The sequence below is a fragment of the Emys orbicularis genome, chromosome 9 (assembly GCF_028017835.1).
Source record: "Emys orbicularis isolate rEmyOrb1 chromosome 9, rEmyOrb1.hap1, whole genome shotgun sequence".
Classification (NCBI taxonomy): domain Eukaryota; kingdom Metazoa; phylum Chordata; order Testudines; family Emydidae; genus Emys; species Emys orbicularis.
In genome coordinates, this window is record NC_088691.1 from 40,684,656 (window position 1) to 40,711,387 (window position 26,732).

The 26,732-nt window shown below is 48.6% G+C and overlaps 1 protein-coding gene across 1 annotated transcript in view; it reads right to left on the bottom strand.

Moving 5' to 3' along the window:
• The window catches only part of GABRE (gamma-aminobutyric acid type A receptor subunit epsilon), an 84,165-nt gene that overhangs the window by 53,582 nt on the left and 3,851 nt on the right, over nucleotides 1-26,732 (bottom strand). The window contains exons 2-3 of the mRNA XM_065411007.1: nucleotides 20,407-20,555; nucleotides 19,767-19,834 (exon numbers count right to left, since the gene is read on the bottom strand). Of these exons, the coding sequence (XP_065267079.1) occupies nucleotides 19,767-19,834; nucleotides 20,407-20,555 (217 nt within the window). The remainder of the gene's footprint in view (nucleotides 1-19,766; nucleotides 19,835-20,406; nucleotides 20,556-26,732) is intronic.

Genomic DNA, 26,732 nt, shown 5'->3' on the forward strand with positions numbered 1-26,732 from the left:
CAGGTCAAAGAACAATCAAGGAGACATTCACTCACTGCAAAGCCCCCTACTTACTAAGCAAAGCCTTTCTTATCACATAGCATTTATGGGGCACGTAGGAGCAATGCTTACTTGAGAGAGCCACCTGCTGCCTTGATGCCAGCAATCTCCAGAGTCGTGAACAAAACCCAGGCTGGCCACGCTGTGGTGCATGTTGAACATGCCAGCCTCCCATCGGTGCCATCTCTCTGCCCACATTGCAGCACCAATGGGGCATCTGCCAGCAGAAATCTCCTGTACGATTCATTTTCCTTCAGGCAGTCTGTATTGAGGACACAGGACCCAACCAACTATGAAATGTCTGCATGCCCCATGGCACACATCTTCACTACATATTAAATGCACCAGCAGTTTGTTTCACTCTGTAGCTTCCGCACCCAGCATGGTGCCAGGCAAGGGAGAGTATAGACAATATTTATCTAGAAGGTAGAGTGGCCGACCATCTACAGAGCTGGGTTCAGATTGCTTTGGTCAGGCCTGGTTGGGATTTGGATGACACTTGTGCAGAGATTGCAAAGGGTTTTGCAGGGGTGGCGTGAGAGCATCAGCAGAGCTGCTGTGAGGCAGTCGCAGGATGTTCTGCAGACCGATCATGGGTTTCATCATCTGTGTGGTGGCCCAAATAGCTGGGGCTGCTGCAGATCAGAACTGAGGTGCTTTGGCAGAAAGTGCAAGGGAAGTTTGCACAGCCCCTGCCGTAGCCAGGTCTGGAACTAGCAAGTGCAATAAATCTCTCCTGTGAGCACTAATCCAAATGTGTACAAATCAGGAGGGGAGAAAAAGCAATTAACAATGGCTGGGAGATGCAGGGAAGGTGTGCCTGCAGGGGAGAGTTAAGAGTGGCAGATAAAGGAAGGTAGAGAGATTCTTTGATGTGGCCAGCACTGGTGCCTTGCTGGCTCTCAGATTGGCTGTGTCACCAAGCCACTTCTGTTTATGTGTAATTTGTGTCTTTGGTGATTAAATGCCAGACCCTTGTAGGTTCACACAGAAGGCATTCTAGTGTCTGATTAATGCATCGTTCAGCAGGTGGGACTGACACAGTTTTGACAGGATGCAAATTCCATTTCAGATCTCTATTGCTCTGTCCAGTTACTGAACTCTCATGCATGCTAAGTGGGGCAAGAAGAGGATTCTGCCAAAGATGTTTCTCTGCTTCCATTCATTCCTTTCAGGAAGGGGGCTGTCTTTCTTTTAGACTCAGGGTGAATTCACTCTCCATGCATATGCAACCCTGAACATCCTGCACACTGCCCCACCAATGGGACCCCAAGCCAGACCTGCCAGTGACCACCCATAGCCATTGAATTCCAGGTAATGTTCGTCAATTAATAAATAGTTATAAACTTACAAATTATGGCTGATCGATCATGCAATAGTAACCAATAAACTTTAATGGAGATATTAGAGCTGGTCCAAAAATATTAAATGGAACAGTTTGTCAAAAAATGAAGTTTTGTTGAAATCAAAATGTTTTGTGGGAAAGTGATTTAGACAACACTTCCTACGGAAAAAAGTTGAAAAGAATAATTTCAACTTTCGCATTTCATTTCCATAAGACAAAAATGTTTTGATTTGACTCTCATTTTGATTAATTTCATTTTGACATTAATATAAAATACTAAATAACGTAAAGTCTAAATGAAATTATGACATTGAAACCAAACTAATCAATATGGAAACAAAATGTTCTGATTGTCTCAAATTGAAATTTTGGGGAATTTTCATTTCACAGGAAGTTTTGAAATGTCAAGTTTTTTTCTGATTCAGCATGAAAAGAAATTCAAACTGTAATTTTCCAGGGAATGAAATTCTGACCAGCATTAGGAGATACTACACTTGATCTTAGCTCCGAGGAGCTAAGCTCTTAATACACAACTCTCCCCAGAAAAGATCTGAAGCTATTAGCTCAGATAAATCAACCCCACGCTGAAAATATCTCTATTCTTCATGTGGCAACTATTGGTGCATCTCAAAGGCCATTTCTTTCAAAATTGCCACTGTGGTTCTTTTCCCGGTATTTGGACGAATCAAGTCACGGTTGCTCGGGGAAGAATGGACCAGAATCAGGAATCAGACCTGGATTACTTGATGCACCCATACACACTGTACATACCATGGTATTTTGGTAACCAGGTTGAGACTCCCTTATCTGTTCCATTTACAACGAACATGGTTGTGTCCATGCTGTGGGTTTGTTCACAATACAGCTGTGTGTCACCCACGTATGTGAGTCCACATTTACCATGCTCCCAAACATGTCTGTGTCCGTGCGTTAGGGGTAAATTTGAGCAGCTCTCTTTCAATGTCTCAGCAGAGGATAGTGCTCCTGGAGGACATTCAGACAGAGTAGCACCAACAGAGTATGGAGCAATATCCTCCCTTACATAGTGCCGGGAGGAAGGAGGACTGATCAACCTGTTGGCATAGGCATGGTTAGAGAATGCCCCGCTGCCACAGCAAAACAGTGTTATGACTTAATTAAAGATAGACAATCACATGCCATCTTAGGCCTCTGGAAGGAGATAGAGAGAAATGTAGCTGCCATGGTTACAGACAGAGCATTAACCAATGGGTGGACTTTTAAGAGTGCGTCATTAATGTATGTTCTAATGAAAGAAATGGAAAGTTGAAGATGCATGACTGTGTGGTTTTGCCTAATCAGCAGCAGCAGGGAAGGTGTTAAGAATATGGGTGGGTATCCTTGTTGGTTATGTGAAGGATGGAGAATCAAGAGTTATGCAGTCACTTGTAGACCAGGCAGGGAGCTTGTGTGAAATGACAGGAAGAGCCTTCAGTCAATGTCCTTCATGAAGGGTCCCTACTGATTTTAGGGCAAGTGTTAAAAATAGCTTGGCCAGACAGGAAAAAAAAATCAACAGCAAGATCAGCTAAAGGATAGGTGCTTTCTCCCAGTGCTGCCATGAAATGAATTCAGAGTAGAGATGTTCTTGCCAGGAGGAACATCTGGAATTTACCAGAGATGGTTGCTTAATTATGAATGTTGTCTTCTATGTTGCTCAAAGTCCTGAGGCCCTTGTCTTAGTTACTTGTTACACAAGTGAAGTCACCTGCCTCCCTGCATTGAAATTCCAGTGGCGAATTTAAGACTCTTGATTGAGTACAACCAACTTTCCTGTTTCAGCATTTGATTGGGGAGCACAGATGTTAATTAACCTCGGGGCTTTGTTCTCCAGAAATACATCCCAAAGCAAGCATTTTCCCCAGGAGGCACCAGATCAGATTTTCATTTTTTATTGAGCTCTCTTCTTAAAGTGACAAAAACCCAACTTTCATTCCATTGCTAACTGACTCCATACATTTTCTACACAATAAACTGCTTATAAATAAATTACTGACATGATGTCACTGAGAGGAGATAGCTGGAGGGGGATTAGTGTATGTTCTACTAATAAATGGAGCGGGCTGAATTATTCATTGTGAATAAACCAGCCCTTTTCCTCTTGGGGAGCTGATCCTGATTTCTGTGAATGTGTTTTATGTGCCGTGGTCAGTAACTGTTCAACTGGACATTTGTTTGTCATGGTATGTGATTGGTCACCTCAGTCACATGATATTGTTACTGGCCCCTGATTGATCAAGAGTTGTGGTTTTGTTGTTTTGTTTTTTTGAGAACAACTGTATCCCGGGCACTCTTCTCTGTGTACGGAGATACTAGGACTGGTATGAAGAACAGCCATTCCCCAAACACTTGTGTGAACAAGAACAGGTTCACGTGAACATTCAGTAATAAGAGGTTGAAGCAAAGTGCTGTTTGAAAACCTGAACGAATAGCTGCAAACACTTTTGAAAGATTCAAGCAGCTCTAACAATGAACCAGGATAGAATGATGAGCCATGCTTAGAAGCCAAGGACTTAATCCAAAGCTCTCTGAAGTGAATGGAGCTCCAAATAAGCAGTACACATTTTCAGACTGGATAGTACTCAGTACATCTACTTCAAATGCAGACCGCATTCTTCTTCATTTTCCATCAGATACTGACCCAGTTACACTGGCATGAATCCAGAGCAATGGCTCTGAAATCAATGGAGTTACATTGGTGTGGCCGGGATGAGAATCTGGACCTTTCTGCCCTATGCAGTTCTGTAATGTTGCTGTGTGCTGTTACACAGACATCATTTTCCACCCCAGAGGTGGAATATTTGAACAGATGAGTGCGGAGTTAAGTGATTCCTGTCTAGATTGTTTGTTTGTGAAGCACTTTGAGATCTTTCAGGAAGAGAAGCATAATGTAAATGTAGGATTTTAATATTATTGGGAAAAAACCATCACCATCTATAGAGTTATATTGTGCTCAGCACCACAGTATCTGAGCACCTTTAAAAAAAAAAAAAAAAAAAAAAAAAGGGTATATTACACCCATTTCAGGACTGCAGTCTAGTTTCCTCCCTACTTACTCCAGGGAAGTCAAGCTAGTATAGTCAAGATGTAAATATTCCTTTGAGCCTGGCAGTTTTTATTGCTCGTTTTTAACAGATGAGGAAAAAGAGTCATAAAGCAACTGACCTGTGACTTGCACACATTGATTTAATGGCAAAGCCCTGGCTAGAACCCAGGAGGAAGCCTGAGTCCCATTTCATGCTTCTAACCCAGGGGTGGGCAAACTACGGCCCGCAGGCCGGATCTGGCCAGCGGGCAGCTTTAAGCCAGCCTGCGAGCTCCCGCTGGGAAGTGCGCCACACAGCTCCCGGAAGCTGTGGCATGGCCCTGCTCTGGCTTCTACATGCTCCAATAGCCCCCTCCGGCACTCCAATGGGAGCTGCAGGGGCGGTGACTGCAGATGGGGCAGCGTGCAGAGTCGCTTGGCCGTGCCTCTGCGTAGGAGCCAGAGAAGGGACATGCCGCCACTGCCAGGAGCCGCTTGAGGTAAGCACTGCTGGGACCCTGCACCCCTGAGCCTCTCCCCATGCCCCAACCCCATGCCCCAGCCCTGATCCCCCTCCTGCCCTCCAAACCCCTTGATCCCAGCCCAGAGCACCCTCATGTACCCCAAACTTCTCATCCCCACCCCCACCCCAGAACCTGCACCCCCAGCTGGAGCCCTCACCCTCACCCCCTCCCGCACCCAACCCCAATTTTGTGAGCATTTATGGCCTGCCATACAATTTCTATTCCCAGATCTGGCCCTTGGGCCAAAAAGTTTGCCCACCCCTGCTCTAACCACTACACTCACTGTCTTCAAAGCGAGCTATTGCTCTGATACAGAAATGACAGACTAAATAACCCAAGAGTTTGTTTCCATCTCTTTTCACCAGGAGATCAGAACAAGGGACCTTTCTCAAGTCAGCTTTGTGGAACCAGACCTTCCTTCGTAGCAGTCACGTTTGTCAGCTTTCCCTCTGAAACCCTCTTTCCCTGACTACTTGAGAGGAACATGAAAGCAGTCGGTGGGGAGTTTTCTTCACTCAAGCTGCGCTTATACTTTAAACGATAAAGTGTGGCCAATGAGGATATAACTTATATTTTACAAGACAACGTTTGTAAGTTAATTACGCATCAGCTGATCATGAACAAACATGGGCTCCCTCCCCCCCAGTGTTTTAACAAGTGCGCCATAGATGCAGATCTATTCCGCAGCAGTTCAAATCTTGGAAAATATGTTCTTCATAGCCAATTTAGTTTGCATGCTGCATAGTAACTACTGCAACTAGGTGCAGCATTATAGATGTAATAGAGGCACTACTATTTGCTAAAGAAATATGGAAGGATTATCAAAAAGCACATGTTCGGAGATTTAACTGCTATGGGGGTCTATCCAACCACTTATGCAGAGAGCTGAGCGAATGATCTGCTATGAATAATGTATGAAGAAGCAGTCCAACTTCCATTGAAGCCACAGGCACTTTAGTGAGCCGGATTTGGCCCTAGATGAATTTCAGTGGCCTGCTTCTCCCTGATGTGTATGACGAAGTGGGTATTCACCCACGAAAGCTTATGCTCCAATACATCTGTTAGTCTTTAAGGTGCCACAGGACTCTTTGTTGCTTTTTACAGATCCAGACTAACACGGCTACCCCTCTGATACCTGCTTCTCCCTTGTGCATCTTGTGTGGTCATTTGCACCAGGGCAAAGTGGGTACAAGAAGCTACCTACTCAGAATGGCAACGTTTCCAGCATTTCAACCAGCTCTGGTGTAGAGCATTGCGCCTACCCCACCATGCCCAGCACAGCTCTCCAGGGCATATGGTCTATTGCCACATGTTCGTGTCTTTGGCTTGTTCCATTCCCTTTTTCCATGGTCCTTGCAAATATCATGGCAAAGAGTCACCAGCCTCCAATGAGTCACTGCTGTGTTGACTCATGTCCTGGGGCTTACAAGTAGCACCATCACTTTTGCACACTCAGGGACGCACTGTGCTTAAGTTTATTATTGCCGTGTTTATTCAGTAATTGTGTGGTTGTCCCTGTGCTTGTGTGGTTGAGTTTTGTGCTTTGCAGGGGAATGAAATGTATCTCGAGGATGCAGAGAGGGGAGAGGTCTGAGCCACAGTCTGCTGTGAGGACACAGCACTCCATGGCCCAGGAAGTTCTCACTATCTCTGCTCCCCCTCCCATTCACACCAACTCTCACGTTATTTAGTGAACTCTTATTTTTACTGAGTTATTTTTTTTAGCTTTAAACACCCCGGAAGGAAGGCTCTAAGTGCCCTTGACACCAGTTAACACTGTAATCTATAGTGATAAACCCATCACACAACAAAAGAGCTGTAAATCCCTCTAGCAAACAGCCACCATCAGCAAAAATTAATTAAAAAGCAGAGCTTCCTAGTCCCTCAGGTCTCCAACAGAAAGCCTCCCCCCTCCCCCCATTACTACAGCCTCCCCACCCTCAAATGCCTATTCTCATGAGCACCATCGAAGAGAACCACTATAGTTTTGCAAATGATTCACAATGAGACCAAAGAGCGAATACTGAGATTTGCAAAGCTGCTGCCAAGGGGATTCAGGCACCCAAATGCCATCAAGATTAATGGGAAGCTAACTGGGCATCCAAATCCCCTAGGCGGCTTTGAAAATAGTAGCATTGTTTGTGACAGCTCATTTGGCCAGCCGTGTTCCTGGCCCCCACCCAAGCATCTCAGCACACAGCCTCTGTAAGTGTCTGTGGCAGAGCTGTGTCCTTGAATAATGAATCAGGATGTTTTTACACTTGCCTCATCAGATGCAGTTGGAGGCTGGGATTTCTGAGGTGAGTCGGGGTCCCAAATCCCACTGAGAGATGATAGGAGCTAGGTGTACGACTTCCTTTGGGCCCTTTAGAAACTCTGGCCTAGCTGTGTGGTTAGCTCGGAGACTCAGCTTTGTCAATGTTACTTGAACTCCTAACAGTAGCTTCAGCCTCTCCACTCTCTCCTCCAGGCCTGTCCTAGGGTGTCCTCTGGATGTACCCCTGGTGGCAAGGGTGGCCTCATCCTCTGCCAGTCCTCCCTTCTGGATGGGAGGGGTCTTGGATTCCCACATCTGGGGCCAAACGTTACAGAGTGACCCTGACATGAGTGCCCTCCTGCAGCCGACCTTGGCAGCACAGGCATGACCTGCCTCAGTTTCCCCCTCCAGCCACCCATGCAAAGATCTATTGTCAACAGCAAATTCAACCTTTTTATTCATATAAAAACCCACAGTCCACAGATCCCTCATGGTAAAAAGAAGTTCTCCCATATCCCCAAAGGAGAACAAGGTGACAAGGCAGCAGCTCTTCAATCCCATTCCCAGGTCACCCACCCGAAAGTCATTAAGCATGTAGTCCCAGTTCCTTTAGCCCCACTCCCCTGGCCCTTTGCCTGAGAGGGCCCAGGCCTGCTTCTCTCCCAGGAACCTTCTCCCATAGCCCCACATCAGGTCTCCTGCAAGAGGCTCCCCACAGTGTTTCACTGCCCAGGCCTCCTCATCTGAGTCTCACCCCTGCTCCTGGGGACCTCTCTTCAGAGTCAACACCTTGCTTCTGGGCTCAGCTTACACTGACCACACTGGTTCTTCCCTACATTCCTAGGGGCCTCTGCACAAGCCTCCCCTGCCACTCAGCAGGGCTCCCCAGCTCTAACCAGTCCTCCCAACAGCTTTTCCCCAAACTCATCACCAGCAGCTCACTGTGACAGCTCACCTTCAGTCTTCCAACAGCTCCTTCCCTTGGCAACTCCCTACTGCTCCTTCTGCCTTTCACCTGTTCCCAGGCACCTCTCCCTGGTTCCTTCCTGTCTTCTAGGGCCCAGCTGGGAGACAGCTGACCAGGCACAGCTGCACTTGCCTCCTTCCTCTTAAAGGGGCCAGTCACATTGTGACAAGGCCCTTCTCTTCCTTCAAGCCTCTTTCCTCGAACCTCTCCTTACCAGCTTACCTCCAGCTCCCAGGTCAGACCCCTCCTTTATCTCCAAGTTCTCTGACTGCCTCTCCTTGATTGGCTTCTCCTCCATCCTCATCCTCACTGGGGGCTTCATTGTCTTTGCTGATGTGCCCCTTACCCCTTTCCCTCTGCCCTTTCCTCCCTAGGGCCCACACACTGGGTCCATAGAAGTCAATGGGAGTCCATCTGATTGGGATTTGATGCATATTCTTATTCAGTCTGCCATGTTCACCCCGGCCATTCCCTTGGGGAGCTCACTATCAGCCATTCCCGTTCTGTCTTCAGCCTGCCTGTGATCTCACCTGCACTGATGGCTCCCTGGTCATGTTCAAACACTCTCCAGATCCAAAAATGACCCTATGGGGTGTCTTGCCCTGCTGTGAGGCTGTATTTCATTGCACTGGTTAGTCAGTGCACCCAGGGGCTTTGAGTGCAGGTCAGATCAAATCAACAGCGTGCCCCTGAGAAGGGACATACCAAACAACACAGGTTAAAACAATAGCTCATTTCTGCTGGGCAAGTACATTGCAGACTCTCCCCCACGCTCCGGAGCGGGTGCGAGACTCCTCATTCCCTCCCTGTGCAATCAGTGTCTGTCCTAGGAAGGGAGTTTAATCTCACGCACATGGTGGATTGTGGGGAAGACCCAGAATTAAATCAATCAAGTCAGCAACCCCACTGAGTCCCAGGCCCTGAAGCCGCCCCTTGCAAAGAAATGCGCCTTGCAAAGAAATGCGTCGTAATAATGACTCCTAAAGACACTTAACAAAGCCCTTTGCTAAAGGAGAGTTAAGGATGAAGCTGTTTTCAGTGGAGTCCAGCTAACACTCAAGCCACAAGATGACCCATCTGGAAATAAACAGGGAAGTGATCTACTGGTGCCCCACCGCCATACTCTCCTGCCTCATTCATCATCACCCCACCTGATTTACACTGCCCACCCAACCCTGACCGTGCCCCCTAGCTCCCACAAAACTCTTCCCCACTCAGCGCCTGAGCCAAACCCAGCTCAGCCAGACTCCAGAATGGGGTGTCTGGGGTTTGGAAACTTGATGAGCCAAGGAAAGGGCGAGGGCCATTTTCAGAACACACCCATGGGCATGCTTCTCCACTGCCTTCCCCCTGGGTCATGCCTGTGCAAAGTGATGCAACATGCTACCAGTGCTTATTGATGCTTCAGTAGTGGCTAGAGTCCCCAGTTGAGGTCAAGACCACGTTGTGCTAGTCCTGCACAGACACCGGAAGAGACAGTGCTGGCCATGAGGAGCTTACAATCAGCAAACAACAAGACATACAGAAGGCGGGGAAGTGATTTGCCACGGTCACCCGGCAGGTCAGTGGCAGAGCTAGATCCCAGGCCTCCTGATTCTCACTTCAGCACGCCGTGTGCTACACCATGCTGTTCCATGCTGACTTGAGACTGTTTTACATCTGCTTTACACTGGGAAAAGTGACTCTACCAGCTGAAAGGCAGTGTGTGTGGGGGGGGAAATCAGCCCCCAAATCTTTACCATACCTTTTCTGATTTTTACCAGCTCAGCAGAAAAGCTCTCCCCTGGGTTGATGTGTCATGTGTGAAATTTCAGGGAGATCCTTCTTTCTTTTGTGCAGGGATTGAGAGGTTTGTCCATTGTTAATAAATAACTCTAAGTATGAGCCAATAATCAACACACACAGATGAGATAGATGGTCCTTTCAGTCTGTACAGGATACTGTAAAGCTTGTTTGCATTTTTTCAGCCTGTCTGCCTTCAGCTAGCTCCTGATTAATAACACTGTTCACACGGGATGATTGATGAGAAGGATCCTAAATTCACACCTAAAGCAGGGCCTTTCAAATCCCCTTTTAATTTTTAAGGAACAAAATAAGTTTTCTGCCCTGATGTGATTTATCATTTGAAGGTTGAACCAGAGATGAATAAGACGACAGCTCCTACCACTGATAAAATAGTGCCACATTGATGGATGAAGGGGGTATTATAATTAATTTGCATTTCCATAGCACCTAGGTGCCCTACTCATGGATCAGGATCCCATTGGGCTAGGTAGTTAACTATTACAGTACGGTATTGAAAGGAAACCATGGTGTGTCCATACTCAAACTTGGTTGCCTGCATAAGGGCCTTTAATTCCACCTGCATGTAATCATCCCCACCACAGGGCATCAGAGAGACTGAACCTGTAAGCTACAGCACCAAAAGCACAGACCACTACTACTGAAGCTAAAGGAATAGCTCCATCAGCCAGTAGCAGTAGTAGGCTCTTATCTTCCATGTGGACCAGCCACTAGAAGGGGTACTGACACACTTTAGCCAAGGTGCTATAAGTAGTGATGTAACTGAAAGACATTAGCATTTTGTTCCCTGTGTACTGCATCTTTATGTTTAGAGGAGTGTCTGCTGCTCGCAGAGCTGTTTTTTCAGCTCAAATGCAGAAGGTCACAAAGCGAGTCTCACACATTATGCTCTTGCAGGCACACTCTTGTTCTTTGTCTAGTTGTTGATTTCCTTACTTTGAAATGCAGGTCATCTAGACTGAAAGTACATGGTTTGCTCTTTGCATATGGGAAAAAATTCAGAGAGAGATCAGGCAACCAGAAAGAGCTCAGAGTTTGGGGTAGAAGTGGTGAAGAGGTTCCTTGGTTAAAAAGCAGCAGCACAGAAAAGGTAAAAGATCAGATGTGAGCGGTTTCTATTAAAACCAGAAGGCAGAAGAATTTGGATCATATGTTCAGAGGCTTGGATAGTGTATTTCTGCCAATGCTACTGAAGACAGTACCAACAGAAAGTCCTAGTTTCTAGCATTGATGTGAAAAACAGTCTGCATCTGCTGGAGTCTGGAGAGCTAGGAACTGTACAGAGCCAAAGCAGTCTCCTTAGGCCAGGACAAGTTCGGTCTCACTTCTTTTCATCACTCCTAAGAAGGAGCTACTGCTCCTCTGACACACACAGGCAGAATTGCAATGGCACAAGTGGCACTTTGGCACCTGACTCCTATTGGAGGTCAGTGAGAGTTAGGCACCTAGCTGCCACATGTGCCTTTGCAAACCTACCCTGCAATCTCGGAGCTTTTCAAAAGTGATTTGAGTTCTTGGGGGCCACAGTTGTGGGGGTTCCAGCCTGAGATGTCATGAAGTGGGAGCGTTCTCAGCCAATAATATTAGGCTCATTTTTTAAACTCTTGGCTTCTGGTCACAGGGAAGGAGGAGGAGCTGGGAATCCAACTCAGATCTGCCATGTTAGCAGCATGTGCACGTACTATAAAAAAACCAATGGGGCCAGCTGTGACTCTGATACACAGCTGTCTCGCGAGGCCGAGAGCCGGCGGCATCACGCTTCCCAGGCCCCACTGCTTTGCCCCGAATGGTTCATCGGAATGGAAGTCCTGGCTACAGTGATTATTTAGTGCACAAAAAGTTCTGCTTGTCAGAGGCTGCAGCTGTGTGAATCGGCCCAGCAAAAGCAACTTCCCTGCTGGAGCCCTGCAGATGTGGGTCATTTCCCAGAGCCAGCCATGCCTTAATGCTCCTTATGCACAGTGAGTGCACAGTGCCTGCACCAGAGACTCTGCACATTCCTGGATCCCAACTTAGAAAAGGATTAAAAACTTGCACTAATACTTAAAAACACCTTCCCTCTCAGCTCATGCTGTAAACTCCCAGTTGCATCTCCCGTCTTCTGATTTACATTTCCTTGCTTGGGGAAAGGGTAGAGCTTTCGGGGAGAAGGGGATTTTTGTAAGTGGAGGTCAGAGAGAAATGGATCACTCTCACATGTCAATGCTATAGGTGCATATAGTGATCAGCTCTGTGAATCACAGACCAGGTCCTCAAATGATGTAAATAAACAATGACCTCAATGGAGGCATGCTCCTTTACACTACCTGAGCATCTGGCACCATGTCTACACGGCATGAACTCCCCAAGTTCCCTCAGCATTTGCTGGGCTGAGTGTAAGATATGGGATGGGAACAATTTCCTTGGATTGTTTCCAAAGCTGGTCCAGGAATCTAGTGGGATATTCCCTGAGCATTACTCATAGACTTTAAGGCTACTAGAGCTGATCCTGATCATCTAGTCTGACCTCCTGCACATTGCAGGCCACAGACCCTCACCCACCCACTCCTATAATAGACCCCTAATCTCTGGCTGAGTTACTGAAGTCCTGAAATCACGATTTAAAGACCTCAAGTTGCAGAGAATCCTCCAGCAAGTGACCCGTGCCCCATGCTGCAGAGGAAGGCGAAAAACCTCCAGGGCCTCTGCCAATCTGCCCTGGAGGAAAATTCCTTCCCGACCCCAAATATGGCGATCAGTTAAACCCTGAGCATATGGGCAAGACTCACCAGCCAGCACCCAGGAAAGAATTCTCTGTAGTAACTCAGTTCCTACCCCATCTTACATCCCATCACAGACCATTGGGCATATTTACCTGCTGATAATCAAAGATCAATTAATTGCCAAAATTAGGCTATCCCATCATACCATCCCCTCCATAAACGTATCAAGCTTAGTCTTGAAGCCAGATATGTCTTTTGCCCCCACTACTCCCCTTGGAAGGCTGTTCCAGAACTTCACTCCTCTAATGGTTAGAAACCTTCGTCTAATTTCAAATCTAAACTTCCTAATGTCCAGTTTATATCCATTTGTTCTTGTGTCCACATTGGTACTAAGCTTAAATAATTCCTCTATAAGACAGGTTTTCCATTCCTCGGATCATCCTAGTAGCCCTAGTTACAGAGAATCCACGATTTACACTAGTTTAAACCTGCAAGTGACCCGTGCCCCATGCTGCAGAGGAAGGCGAAAACCCCCCAGGGTCTCTGCCGATCGGACCTGAGGGAAAATTCCTTCCTGACCCCAAATATGGCGATGAGTTAGATCCTGAGCACGTGGGCAAGACCCACCAGGCAGATACCTGGGAAAGAATTCTCTGTAGTAACTCAGAGCCCTCCCCTTCTAGGGTCCCATCTCCGGGCATTGGGGATATTTGTACTAGCAGCCACCAATGGGCCACATGCCATTGTAGGCAGTCTCCTCATACCATACCATACATAAACTTATCAAGCTCAGTCTTGAAGCCAGTTAGGTTTTTTTTTGCCCCCACTGCTCCCCTTGGAAGCCTGTTCCAGAACTTCACTCCTCTGAGGGTTAGAAACCTTCCTCTAATTTCAAGCCTAAACTTGTTGATGGCCAGTTTATATCCATTTATTCTGGGGTCTATATTGGTACTTAACTTAAATAACTCCTCTCCCTCCCTGGTATTTATTCCTCTGATGTATTTATAGAGAGCAATCGTATCTCCCCTAAGCCTTTGCTTGGCTAGGCTAAACAAGCCAAGCTGCTTGTGTCTCCTCTTGTAAGGTAGATTCTCCATTCCTTTGATCATCCTAGTAGCCCTTCTCTGCACCTGTTCCAGTTTGCATTCATCCTTCTTACACATGGGTGACCAGAACTGCACAAAATACGCTCAGTCCAGGATCTGAACATTGTGATCACAGCAGAAAGTGGTGTGCAGACAGCAAATTAATCTGTAGCTTTTGTGAACAAAGACACAGCTCTAGACCTCCACATCTACCTCTCCCTCACTTCAGACAAGGCGCTGAGGGTGGAAGGAGGCCACATCAGCTATAGTACACCTTCACAACAAACCATGCTCTGGCGTAAAGGGGCTGCCCAGGAGCTCCAAGGAACTTTCTGATACAGTCTCCCACAGTATTCTTGCCAGCAAGTTAAAGAAGTATGGGCTGGATGAATGGACTATAAGGTGGATAGAAAGCTGGCTAGATTGTTGGGCTCAACGGGTAGTGATCAATGTGTCCATGTCTAGTTGGCAGCCAGTATCAAGCAGAGTGCCCCAAGGGTCGGTCCTGGGGCTGGTTTTGTTCAATATCTTCATTAATGGTCTGGAGGATGGCGTGGATTGCACCCTCAGCAAGTTTGCAGATGATACTAAACTGGGAGGAGTGGTAGATATGCTGGAAGGTAGGGATAGGATACAGAGGGACCTAGACAAATTAGAGGATTGGGCCAAAAGAAATCTGATGAGGTTCAACAAGGACAAGTGCAGAGTCCTGCACTTAGGAAGGAAGAATCCAATGCACTGCTACAGACTAGGGACCGAGTGGCTAGGCAGCAGTTCTGCAGAAAAGGGGTTACAGTGGACGAGAAGTTGGATATGAGTCAACAGTGTGCCCTTGTTGCCAAGAAGGCTAACGGCATTTTGGGCTGTATAAGTAGGGGCATTGCCAGCAGATTGAGGGACGTGATCATTGCCCTCTCTTCGGCATTGGTGAAGCCTCATCTGGAGTACTGTGTCCAGTTTTGGGCCCCAGGCTACAAGAAGGATGTGGAAAAATTGGAAAGAGTCCAGCGGAGGGCAACAAAAATGATTAGGGGGATGGAGCACATGACTTATGAGGAGAGGCTGAGGGAACTGGGATTGTTTAGTCTGCAGAAGAAAAGAATGATGGGGGATTTGATAGCTACTTTCAACTACCTGAAAGGGGGTTCCAAAGAGGATAGATCTAGACTGTTCTCAGTGGTAACAGACGATAGAACAAGGAGTAATGGTCTCAAGTTGCAGTGGGGGAGGTTTAGGTTGGATATTAGGAAAAACTTTTTCACTAGGAGGGTGGTGAAGCACTGGAATGGGTTACTAGGGAGGTGGTGAAATCTCCTTCCTTAGAGGTTTTTAAAGTCATGCTTGAAAAAGCCCTGGCTGGGATGATTTAGTTGGGGATTAGGTCCTGCTTTGAGCAGGGGGTTGGACTAGATGACCTCCTGAGGTCCCTTCCAACCCTGATATTCTATGATTCTATGCCTTAAAGGAGCTAGAAGATGAAACAGAGGAAGAGTTGTTGGGACACAGTGAGATGGAGGAGGTGGAGGTGACACATGGAAATAGAGCTGTAGCAGCCACACTGAGGCCTTTTGTTTTAGGTGTCCTGCACCTTTACATTTCTGAGGACTCATTTTGTTCCCCGAGTCGCTGCTGCCTACAGAGGAGATGCACACACTATGCTCTCCCATGGAGACTTTACTCTGGGTCTGTCTTGTTGTTGTTTTCTCCTTGGTAAAATGAAAGCCATTTAGACAGACAGCATGTAGTCTGCTTTGTTAAGGGAAATATAAGGGAACTCATGGAAACACTGAGGAGTGGATTTGTTAGGAGGGAGTGGGCGGCCTTAAGAGCTCACAAACCCCACTGCTCACAGCATGTTAAGAACTGATGTAAAGCGCTGCACTGACAAAGCCATCTGCAGTGCACAAAGGATGTTATTAGTCCACAAACTCTACCTATTCTTGAGTGTCATCTACTGGCACTTATCTATTAACTAACTATTACATGTATATACAGACATAGAGCTTTCCTGTAACAGGTGGGATACATGGAACCAGAGAGGGAACAGATAGGAGGAATGGACAGGGAGCAGGAATGGGCAGAATACAGAGAATCAGAGTGACCGGTCCTGGTAATTTTTAAGATCAGGGATTTTTATTTGCTGATTTTCTCAGACCTTACCATATCCCCACACTGGCTCTGAACAGTACATTAAGATCTGATGGCTGTATACGGTGAGCAGTGGACTCTATCTCACACCTGAGATAGTGGCAGCAATATGGAGCAATCATATGATCTCATCCCACCTCATATCCCTTGCATCCCTCTAAGTCCCTCTCAATTGATGCCAACGTTCCAGCACGTATAGTACAGCTAGCAGCGCTGGACAGTGCTGGCTTGGTTGTCTGCCTTACCCACGGGGCTACCTGAAATGCAGCTAAGAAATTCAACATGGCAGCCATCCTGCTGCACCCCTCCCCTTCTCCTTCTTGGGGAGGGGGTGTTCTCATCACCCAGGTGTGTAACTTTCACCTGCCTTGAGCCACCTCCCTGAAAAGCACTGGGCAAGGGGAAGCAATGGAAGAGGCCCTCTGAATATAAGATGAGGGAGTCACTCCCTAAGCCTCCTGATAATATCTTCATTATTCAAACAGTGCACAGCCAGGTCCCCATCTGGCTAGCTTGCCTGCTGCCATCTGCAGTATACACTTCCCAGGGGCAAACGCTGCTACACCTTATGGCTTAAATTTAGAGACAGTCCAAATGTTTTAATCAAAACTTAAAAACAACAACCCCCCCCCCACACACACACAAAATGGTGGCTCAACCAAAATGAACCCATTTGTAGAACATCTTTGTCTTCGTTGAAATTATCCATTTTTTCAATGAAAAAGAATGGAAACTGAAAAATTTCCAGGGTCTGGTACAAACTTTCAGCTTTAATTTGTTTTTTGGTAAAATAAAATAAAATCGAGTTCCTGGAAACCAAAAACTCCCTCAATCCCCCGGCCCAAATTTTACTGATAACTATCTTCAAAACCTTTCAGTTAGTTTCTTTACTGAACGCATGAATGGATTTCATGAAAAGTTTTTTGGGGAAAAGGAACTTTTAAAAAATTTCTCCCCCTAAAAATTGGCATTTTCCAATCACCTAGAGTTAGCTTGTACGCCCGTTGGGGCAGAGACCTTCTTTCTGTTGTGTGTTTTTACAGGGTCTAGCGCAATGGGGTCCTGGTTCTTGTGTGGGGCCTGTATATACTACTGCAATTAAAATATGAACATTAATTATGGCTGCTCAGTCTGACCCATCCAGATTTCATACATGGCAACCTACAAGCTCATGCACCCATATTTCACACTATGATTCCATTACCATAGCAACTATCCCCAGGGTGTATATTCCTATCTCCCGGTGAATTACACTGCTCTCTCTCACACAGCCTAACATCTCATCGTGACACACTGTCATCCCAGCAGCATCAGTGCAGTTCACTAGTATGAAGGGTGCCTGAGAATGAGAACAATCTCCTTCCTTCCCACCAGGCTGGGGGAAGCTGTCACACAAAGATGCCTGTTCATGCATCAAAGATCGGGAAGGCAACAGCATCCATCACTGTCAGAACATCCTCTGTCACTTGGTGGTGCAGGATCATTTATCCAAAGCGCAGGCACCTGGGGCATTTGGAGAAGGAGGACCTGGTGTAATGGGGTTCACTCACCACTGCTTCTGGGGATCAGCTCTTGTTCAGTCTAGACCCCCCTTCTGTCACTCACTCGCTCCATGGTCCCTCCGACTCTCCAGGACTTGGGGTGCTCTCTCTTCTTGACACAGCCCTCCTGCCAGGTCACTATATTATTTTCCCCTTCCAGGATTGCCAGACAATCCTGCCAGACAATCTGCCCATGCACCATCTCAGGCAGTCCTCCATGCCAATTCCCAGTCTGTGCCACTTCCCCAGTGGCTGGTACGGGAACCTGGGCCCACTTGCTACTCCAGGTTCCAGCCCAGGGACTCTATCAGTGGCAGCCAAGGTCTGCACAATCTCAACCCTCACTGCTCTTTCTTTGGCTTCTTCCTTGCATAGGCTTTCTTCCCCACAACTCCTTTGGGTAAACCACTTCCATCAGGGACAGGATTCCAGGGCTTGTGCTCCCAGCTGCATCTCCTTCTACCCACCACTCTGTGCCCAGAGAGTGACCACCAGCACTTTCCCTGCAGCCCCCTTCTGCTCTCAGCTTCCTGGCATTATACAAGCCCAGCCTGCTCCTGCCCAGCTGGGCTTCATCATCCCTTAGACCAGGGGTAGGCAACCTTTCAGAAGTGGTGTGCCGAGTCTTCATTTATTCACTTTAATTTAAGGTTTTGCGTGCCGGTAAAACATTTTAACGTTTTTTAGAAGGTTTCTCTCTATAAGTCTATATTATATAACTAAACTATTGTATGTAAAGTAAACAAGGTTTTCAAAATGTTTAAGAAGCTTCATTTAAAATTAAATTAAAATGCTGATCTTACACCGCCAGCCTGCTCAGCCCGCTGCCAGCCTGGGGTTCTGTTCACCTAGGCCGGCAGCGGGCTGAGCGGGGCCTGCGGCCGGGACGCCGGCTGGCAAGGGGCCGGCAGCCAGGACCCCAGACCTGGGGGGGGGGGCTCAGGGGTCAGGGCAGAGGGCTGGGGGCATGTGGGGGGGTTCAGGGGTCAGGGCAGAGGGCTGGGTGTGTGTGGGGGGGTGCAGGGCAGAAGGCTGGGTGTGTGGGGGGGTCAGGGGTCAGGGCAGAGGGATGGGGGTGTGTGGGGGGTGCAGGGCAGAAGGCTGGGTGTGTGTGGGGGGTTCAGGGGTCAGGGCAGAGGGGTGGGGGGGTGCAGGGCAGAAATCTGGGTGTGTGTGGGGGGGTTCAGGGGTCAGGACAGAGGGCAGTGGGGGTGGGGGGGTTCAGGGGTCAGGGAAGAGGGCTGGGGGTGTGTGGGGGTACAGGGCAGAAGGCTGGGTGTAGGGGGGAGTTCAGGGGTCAGGGCAGAGGGCTGGGGTGTGTGTGGAGGTGCAGGGCAGAAGGCTGGGTGTGTGTGGGGGGGTTCAGGGGTCAGGGCAGAGGGCTGGGTGTGTGTGGGGGTACAGGGCAGAAGGCTGGGTGTAGGGGGGTTCAGGGGTCAGGGCAGAGGGCTGGGGTGTGTGTGGAGGTGCAGGGCAGAAGGCTGGGTGTGTGTGGGGGGGTTCAGGGGTCAGGGCAGAGGGCTGGAAGGGATATGCCCTCTTCCACCCCCTTCCCCAAGGTCCCGTCCCTACTTCTTCTCTGCCTCCTCTACGGAGCAGCGAGCATGCTGCCACTCGTCCCCCTCCCCCTCGCAAGGGCCATCAGCTGATCAGCGGCAGGGAGAGGGAGGGGGAGGAGGAGGGGCAGGAAAGCACCACGCTGGGGGAAGAAGTGCGGGAGGGGGAAAGCTTGGCTGCCGCAGGACCAAGCTTCTGCCTCCTGCCCCCGCAGGGGAGAGTGGTGGGTGGGGGGGCTGAGTGGGGCTGGGGGCTGGGACCACAGCAGGCAGCAGCGTGCCAGTCAAAATCGGCTTGCGTGCCGTGTTTGGCACGCGTGCCGTAGGTTGCCGACCCCTGCCTTAGACCTTAGCAGCCCTGCCTGTCCTCCAGGTACAGTTTATAAGGTTAATTGGGCCTCATCTGAGCCACCTTAATCCGTTCAGGGTTGGTGTGTATGTGTGTGTGTGTGTGTGTGTGTGTGGTGGGGGGGCCTTCTTTTTGGCCTGCAAAACCAGAACCCGGCAGGCAAACATTTCCAAGCCCCAGACTTGCCTGTCTCCAGCAGCAATCAGCTGTGCTCCTGGCATCTCTTTCCCAGGGAAGGAGAAGGAATCTGGATCCCTCTGTAAAAGTGCCACCTAGGCCATGACACATGACACAGGGATGGTAATGATTTGGAGGCATTTCGGGGGTGGGGGGCTCAGTTGAGATCCCAAATTCCCTGTTCTCACTCCCTACAATCTTCCTTGGCCCTAGTAGCCTTTAACACTCACCATCTGGATGACGGAGACCGGCCCAATGCTGTTCACATAGATATCCACATCGATGAATGTGGGCTTGACTGGAAAGAGAGTGAAAAGGACGTGGATGAGCCAGGGGCAGGTGCGTACAGGGAGGAACATGGGAGTAAGGGTGGAATAGGCAGGCACAAGCTGAAAGCCCCTGAATTGAGGGCTGGGAGACCGCAAGAGAACTATCAGCTCTAGACCTGGAATGTGGGTGCATAGATCTGGGGGGTTTAGAATAGCTTGAGGCTATTTCTGTTACAGGATGGGGACTGCAGGGAAGAACTCACATTGCTGGAGTCCCCTTTGCTGGTACTGGTGGACACTGCTGGGAAGAAGTTCACAGCACTGGATTCCCCCCTAGCTGGTTCTGACAGGGCACCACTGGGAGGAAGCTCACAGCACTGGATTCCCCCCTAGCTGGTGCTGACAGGGCACCGCTGGGAGGAAGCTCACAGCACTGGATTCCCCCTAGCTGGTGCTGACAGGGCACCGCTGGGAAGAAGCTCACAAGGTCTGAAACAAACCGAGCATTTCCTGAAAGCAACCATTAAGAACTTACTCCCTCCCCACACACCAATGGGCCTGGAGACCCAGGAAAGGCTGAGGCTCGGAGGGGGGCACTTACTGCCGATGTCAGGCCTCAGTTTGTTGTCGTAGTTCTTCAGCAGTGAGTTGAGGATTTGTGTGGCGTCCGTCTCCTGCGCCTTGGGGGTCAGGACCCAGGTTTTATTGACACTGAGGTAATCGTAGTCATACTCCTCCATGCTTTCTGTCCTGGAGTAAACAGGCAAAGAATGAGCGAGCCGCCCCCATGGTCCCAAGGCTACCCACCATCACAGGGATAAAGCAGGACTGCGCCTCAGAGGAATACACCCGCCCTTGGGAGTTTCTAAGGTTCTCCAGGGTCTACCTCAGACACTTGCCCAGCATTGTCACTATGTCCTAGGGCAATGGGTAGAGCAAACTGGAGTAGGAAGGGGAATTGGATTTCTTACCATTGCCCTTTTTCTTTCCCCCACTCCAAGGTCAGCTTGAGGCATTTATAAGGTGCTCAAGGAGAGAGGGCCAGGAGCTTTCCTTGCTACTAGGGTCAGGAGGGCTCCATTCCTTCCTTTGAACTACTCAGGGAAGCTGGCTATCCATGGAGGGGAAGCTCCCTGCACCCTCCTGGAGCTCCCTCAGGAGCCATGTTGCACATTTGTTCCCCTACAACCGGTCTGTGCCTAGCAAAGCACAGTCCTGCCCTCAATGAGAATATGGTGTCCTAGTCACAAAGAGAACTGCACCTCAGACCCCTCCTGTCTCATCAAGTCCCTCCACTACCATATCTTGGGCCTCAAGCCATCCCCTGGCCCCAAGTGGAACCACATGATTCATCCACTCTCAGAGCAGGCCCTGGGTGGCAGCTCCCTAGTACTAACCGAGATTACCTACGTGATATAGGCTCTATTCCCCACAACAGTCCTGACAGTGGTTATTACACTGACCAAACAGCCTTCTCAAAGCCAAGCCTTATTTACTTAGAACAAAAGCATTTAAGAGACAACAGGTCTTAAGGGAATAAAGCAGACTGTATGCATGTCTAGGGTACCAGGTGTCTAATCATCTTTCATGCGGGGATCCTGGCAGGTCTCAGATTCCCAGAGATCCCCCCATAATCTCCAAGACTAGTGTCATAGTCTGGTCCCTTAACTCACCAACCATTTCTCCCTGTTTCAGGGAGAGTCCCCTTGAAAAGCTGTTCACTTCCAGGCTTGGCAAGACAAGTTTGCCTCTTTCTTGAAGCTAACAGTTTGCCCCACTCTCTTTCAAGTGGGTACTAGGCTGCCTTTACCTAGAGCTCCTGGGTTGCTTTCCTGTTTGCTTTTCCCACAGCTCCCTACTAAGTCAGATCACTACAGTCATCCAGGAAGTTCCAATAACCCCCAGTAGTTATATTGATCACACTATTCATTCCATCAGTACATCGCAGTACCGATCGATTACTACAGAGCAATTCCACATCTACATTTGCTATGACTTTTAAGAATGTCTCCTAGCTGTACATGTCAGTTGTCATTCTCTCCAGTGCTGGAGAGGGCTTCTCCGCAGGAGCTGCCATTGTGCTGATACAGCCCAGCGGCAGCCCTGCAATGCTGACACGGAAGCAGGCCCTGGGAATGCAGACCTCCTTTTAATACGCAAGGAGGCAAAGACTGGCAGAAGTCTTGAATTGAAACACTATTCCCTTCCAAAGTTGTAGTTAATTAATCAGGGGTTCCTAATGTTAAAACCCATATAAAACTTGTTCCATGACCTGTCTGAAGTTCTCTGCCTTTCCTGTGTGTTCAGAGGTAGAGGAGTTTCTGTTATCAGAGGATCGGACCTATTTAGCTGTCTGCCTGCCTCTGTGTTTTAGATATTTACACATCGTGTCATCACTTCCTGTCTGATTGCTCATTATCCCTTTTGATTATGGGAAAGGAGTCGTGTGCAAGTTTGCTAGGATTCCTTTTCCTATCCAAGAGGAGGCAGTGATTGGACTAGGTTGTATATTACGCTGCTGTTTGCCTTTTTAACATGCCCAATCGGAAGAAGCAAAAAGTGGAGATTGTTGCAGTAGGAAAGAAGGGATCACCGGCTGGCAATGAGCCACCTACCTATTTAGCTGGGACTAAAGGTCTTGGGCCGGAGGCAGCCCCGCTGGTGCAGGCTGGAGTAAATTACCCACTCGCCTGGCCCAGCTCAGGGTGGAATAACTCAATGGCGAGCAGGCAACCCTGGCATTATGCCTCTCCATCTACTGCCACCTATGCTTTGTGTGGTGGTGGTTCACAGCAAGCCCTTCAATAGAGGAATTATACCAGCAGAAACCAGAGTAACCCTGGGTTACATCTAGCTCTTATCTTAATGTTCTTTAGACCCTCTTGTAAGGGAGCCCTGAACAGGTCACATGCAGGGATTGACCCCAGGACCTAGGACTTGAAAAACAACACACTGCTACACCTGATCTAAAGCCCAAGTCCCACAACAGCAAGGCAGTAGCAGACCCATCAAACTCAATACCAGATGCCACCACCAGAGCCCTTATATGCTATATCAGGGTGGGTTACTCTACTTTCAGGCTGGCACAGTAATGTCTATTAGGAGAGTGGGGCTTCTTGTGTGATTTGGAGAGTTTTTTGTGTGGCATCTCCATATTGGCAAAAGCCCTAGAGCAGGCCCAGTTATACCAGTGTAAAAGAGCTTTTGCCAGTACACTTATTTTGCTCCCTGGACTGCTATAAGCTACAGCAGAGAAAGCACATTTTTGCCGGTATAAACTGCATCTACACTAAGGTTTTCCAGCATAGCTATTCCAGCAACCCTTTTCTAGTACAGACCTGGCCTTATCCCCTGTTAAGGGCTAAAGCATCTTGTTATTAGATCCATGGGGAGGATTTAGTTCAGTTCCAGGTGAAATGGTCCTTTTCTGTTGCTACACACCATTGCCAGGTTGTGACAAAAATATCTGGAAAGAGGGCGTGTGTGTACATGTTTGGGTTAGGAAAGGGTGTGGCTCTAATGACACCCCTTCCCGACTCCCTGTTTCCCAGCCCCCACCCCCCCAAGTCAGGCTGGGAAGATGTACTAACTGATGCCCAAAAGCTACTGCAAAGACAGAGCAAACACGGAGATAGAAGGCCGTGATTGTGCACTGAGACACACGCACAGCTGCCAATGGAAATGTCACATAGCAAATATTTAGCAATCAAGCACATGCAGTGGCTGTTCCCGGGACTGGAGGATATGTCTCCTTGTGCCCAAGCAATTCTGACTGGCAACTTGTGACAGGTACAATCCAGCCCCCATATGTCTCCTGCAGACGCAGGGGGAAGCTGGATCCCCGCTCCTCACATCAGCTCGTCGAAATGTCAAACCACTCACCTCTCAGCATGGCAACGCAGCTGAGAAGTGGGTGAGCAGAGTGAAGCAGTCAGAGCTCAGCGAGGAGCTGGGTGGGCAGCGGGGCTGTCAGACACCTGGCGAGGAACCCCCCTGGTATGGCAAACACTGTGAATGACACAATCGCTCCCTGCCCTGCGACCAGGCCGTGCGGCATGTGTGACAGCGATCAGATGCACTCTTGTTTATGGATGGAGTCAGACATCCCCTCCTTGGGCAACGCGTGACATTATTGCACAAGAACGCAGTATTTGCTTTGTGTCTGTAATTCCGAGTGTTGCTTTTCTCAAGCAGCCTCTTGCTGTGTTGAGGACGACGGGCACAGGAAAGGGGACTGATAGCTGCTGAACAATCAGAGCCTCTATTTCAGCCTGCGGGGCCAGCTAATCCAAAGAGCTCAGGGCCAGATTTTCAAGGGCTCAGCCCCCAATGAACTGCTCTCTTCTTCAAATCTGGCCTCAATTAGAAGCTGCACCTCTCCAAAAATTCTAGCCCTAGCAGTTATCCCGTCTGGTGCAGTCCAGCAAAGAGGTGACTGGGAGTCAGGAGACCTCCATTCTGTTCCTATCACTGCCACAGTCATTTAACCAACCCCCTGTGCCTCAGTTTCCCCACTCACAAAAGATGGATGATGTTACTTCCACATCTTTATGAAGTGTCTTGAGAGCACTGTATATGTGCTCTGTATATGTGCTCTGTATTATTTTTATCACGGGACGTGACAGAGCAAGCTTCCCCGCACCCTGACAGCCAGTGTGCCCCAACTCTGGGATAATTCTATACTCATTGGCCAAACAGTGCTGCTACAATTAGAATTTAGCATCAGATACAAATGAGGATATTTTTGTGATGTGGACACGTGCCCTCCGGGAAGCAGCCTGGTGCTGTAGATACATGGTACTGAACAACTGTCACTGGATTTAAGCTGTCAACGGGAAGGTATAAGACTCAGCAGCACATTCTCAGTCCCCAGAGCTGGCCAGTTCCTTTCGTGTGCTTTTATGGCTAGTACTTTTTACTTTCAAACCTAAACTCCCGGTGCACAGCTGGGCAAACTTTTTCAGACAAATTGTTTATTCGCCACAAAATGCAGTTTTGGGTTGTGAATTTGTGTCAAATTCAGCAAATAGTTTTGGCCAAAAAAACAAAGATTTTTCCTACCCAAAAGTCAAAATGTTTTGTTTCTACTTTTCATTTAGAAAATTAGTTAGTCATTTAAACGAGTGAGCAAGCAAGCAAACAAATGGGTTAAAAAAAACCCATCCACAAATGAAACAAAATGAAAACACAAAAACAAAAAATAATAATTCTTTTCAGGTTGCATTAAGTGTTTTGTTTGCTCCAAAATCAAATGAAATAAATGGAAAAAGCTGTTATTCACTCAGTTCTCTCTAAGTGTAAGCCCAGGGTTAGTAGAAGTCAAGTAGCAGACCCTGGGTTTGTTATCCTGGGGCTTGAGCATCTGCACTTATTTGTAACCCCAGGTTAGGAACTGTTGAACCCTGGGTCTACACTGCATCATGTGGGCCTGATTCCAACCACCCATATCCCAGACTTCCTAGCGCCCTCCCAAAATGTGGCCACTCTAGCCCTTTCTTCATGGTGCAGTGTGGGAAAACTGGACTTTCCAGAGGAGAAAGGAAGTCAGCCCATGGGATTGTGGGATACTTTTGGCAGGCTCTCAGAGCACAAGTCCAGTGGGGCTGCATCTACACTGGAAAGCAATAGGGCTTGCACCAGGGTTCCTGGCTTGACTTAGGCTTGGACCCTTCATCCCTGTAGGGTGCTAGGTCAGAGTTCCGGGTTAGTGCGATTTGGGTGTAGACAAAAGGGGGTGAGGCTTGAGCCTGAGTTCATACCCTGGGCTTACACTGCAGTGTGGACATACCCTAGGTGTCCATGGGTGATCATTATCCCACACTTGCATCTTTACCTCTTGAGGGATCCAGCTGCGGGGGCCTTCCCATGTAATGAAAATATCATGCACCGAGTTCTCTTTCCTGCCACATGTAACAGTGCCACTGAGTATCTGTGCTAGGTAGGATAAAAGTCTCTGTACATTCAGATATGGGCAGAGAGGAGGAAATAAGCAGTCTGGCCAGTGTGAGCCCAACCCAGAGGGGACACTTTGAATCAGGACCCTGTGCACAATGTTACCCCAGGGGTGGGCAGCCCTTTGGCGAGGATGTAGAAACCCCTGCCACAGCTACATGCCTCACCCCCAAATTAAAGGGGCAGGCAGAGCAGGGTCTTGAATGTATCTGGGTGACCTCTTGGTGGGCTCTGACATGCTGGCAGTGGGGAATCCCTCAGAGAAGGGGAGCTCACCCAGGAGCACATTCTCTGAGGTGGCATCATGGGTGGGCATGTCAGATACCACGCAACCTAACCAGCCCTTCAGGAGAAGCAGAAGCTCCTGAACTGCTACCAACATGGATCTCCTCTAAAGATGGGCCCAGCACAGCCCCCTGGATTCACACAGCTCAGCACTTTGGGTAAGTTCAGGTCCTGATCTGGCTTGGGATGGGCTCCAACCTGCAGCATCCCAAAGGGGAATCCGTGACTCAGCCCACTGCACATTTATTGCCACCAGTGCCTAAGGGCCCAACTGCAGGGGTCTCATTGTCCCAGAAGTCAATGCTCCGCTGTACTAAACTAAACAGGTCCTAAGCTGGTGTCATGTGGCGTAGTTGTGTTGCCTTCAGTGGCGGGAGCTGTGCCCATTCACACTGCTGGGGATCTGCCCTAGGAAATGATGACACGTAAGACGCCTCGGCCCCTTTGCTGGGTGGGTGGTCTGGGGAGTGCGGAGTTAGCTGAACACAAAGGATCCAGCTGGTGCCAGGGGACTCGTCGTTGCAGCTCATGCTGGGCGAAGAGATGGCATGAATCAGTTTGAGCTCTATCAACTGGTCACATCCAGGCTCAGCCCCTCTTGGATTGAGCCCCGGGCGCTAAGTGTGACAGAGTCACACATCACAAGCCGTAGGCGTGAAAATCCAGCGAATATGGGCTGGGAAGCTGGTG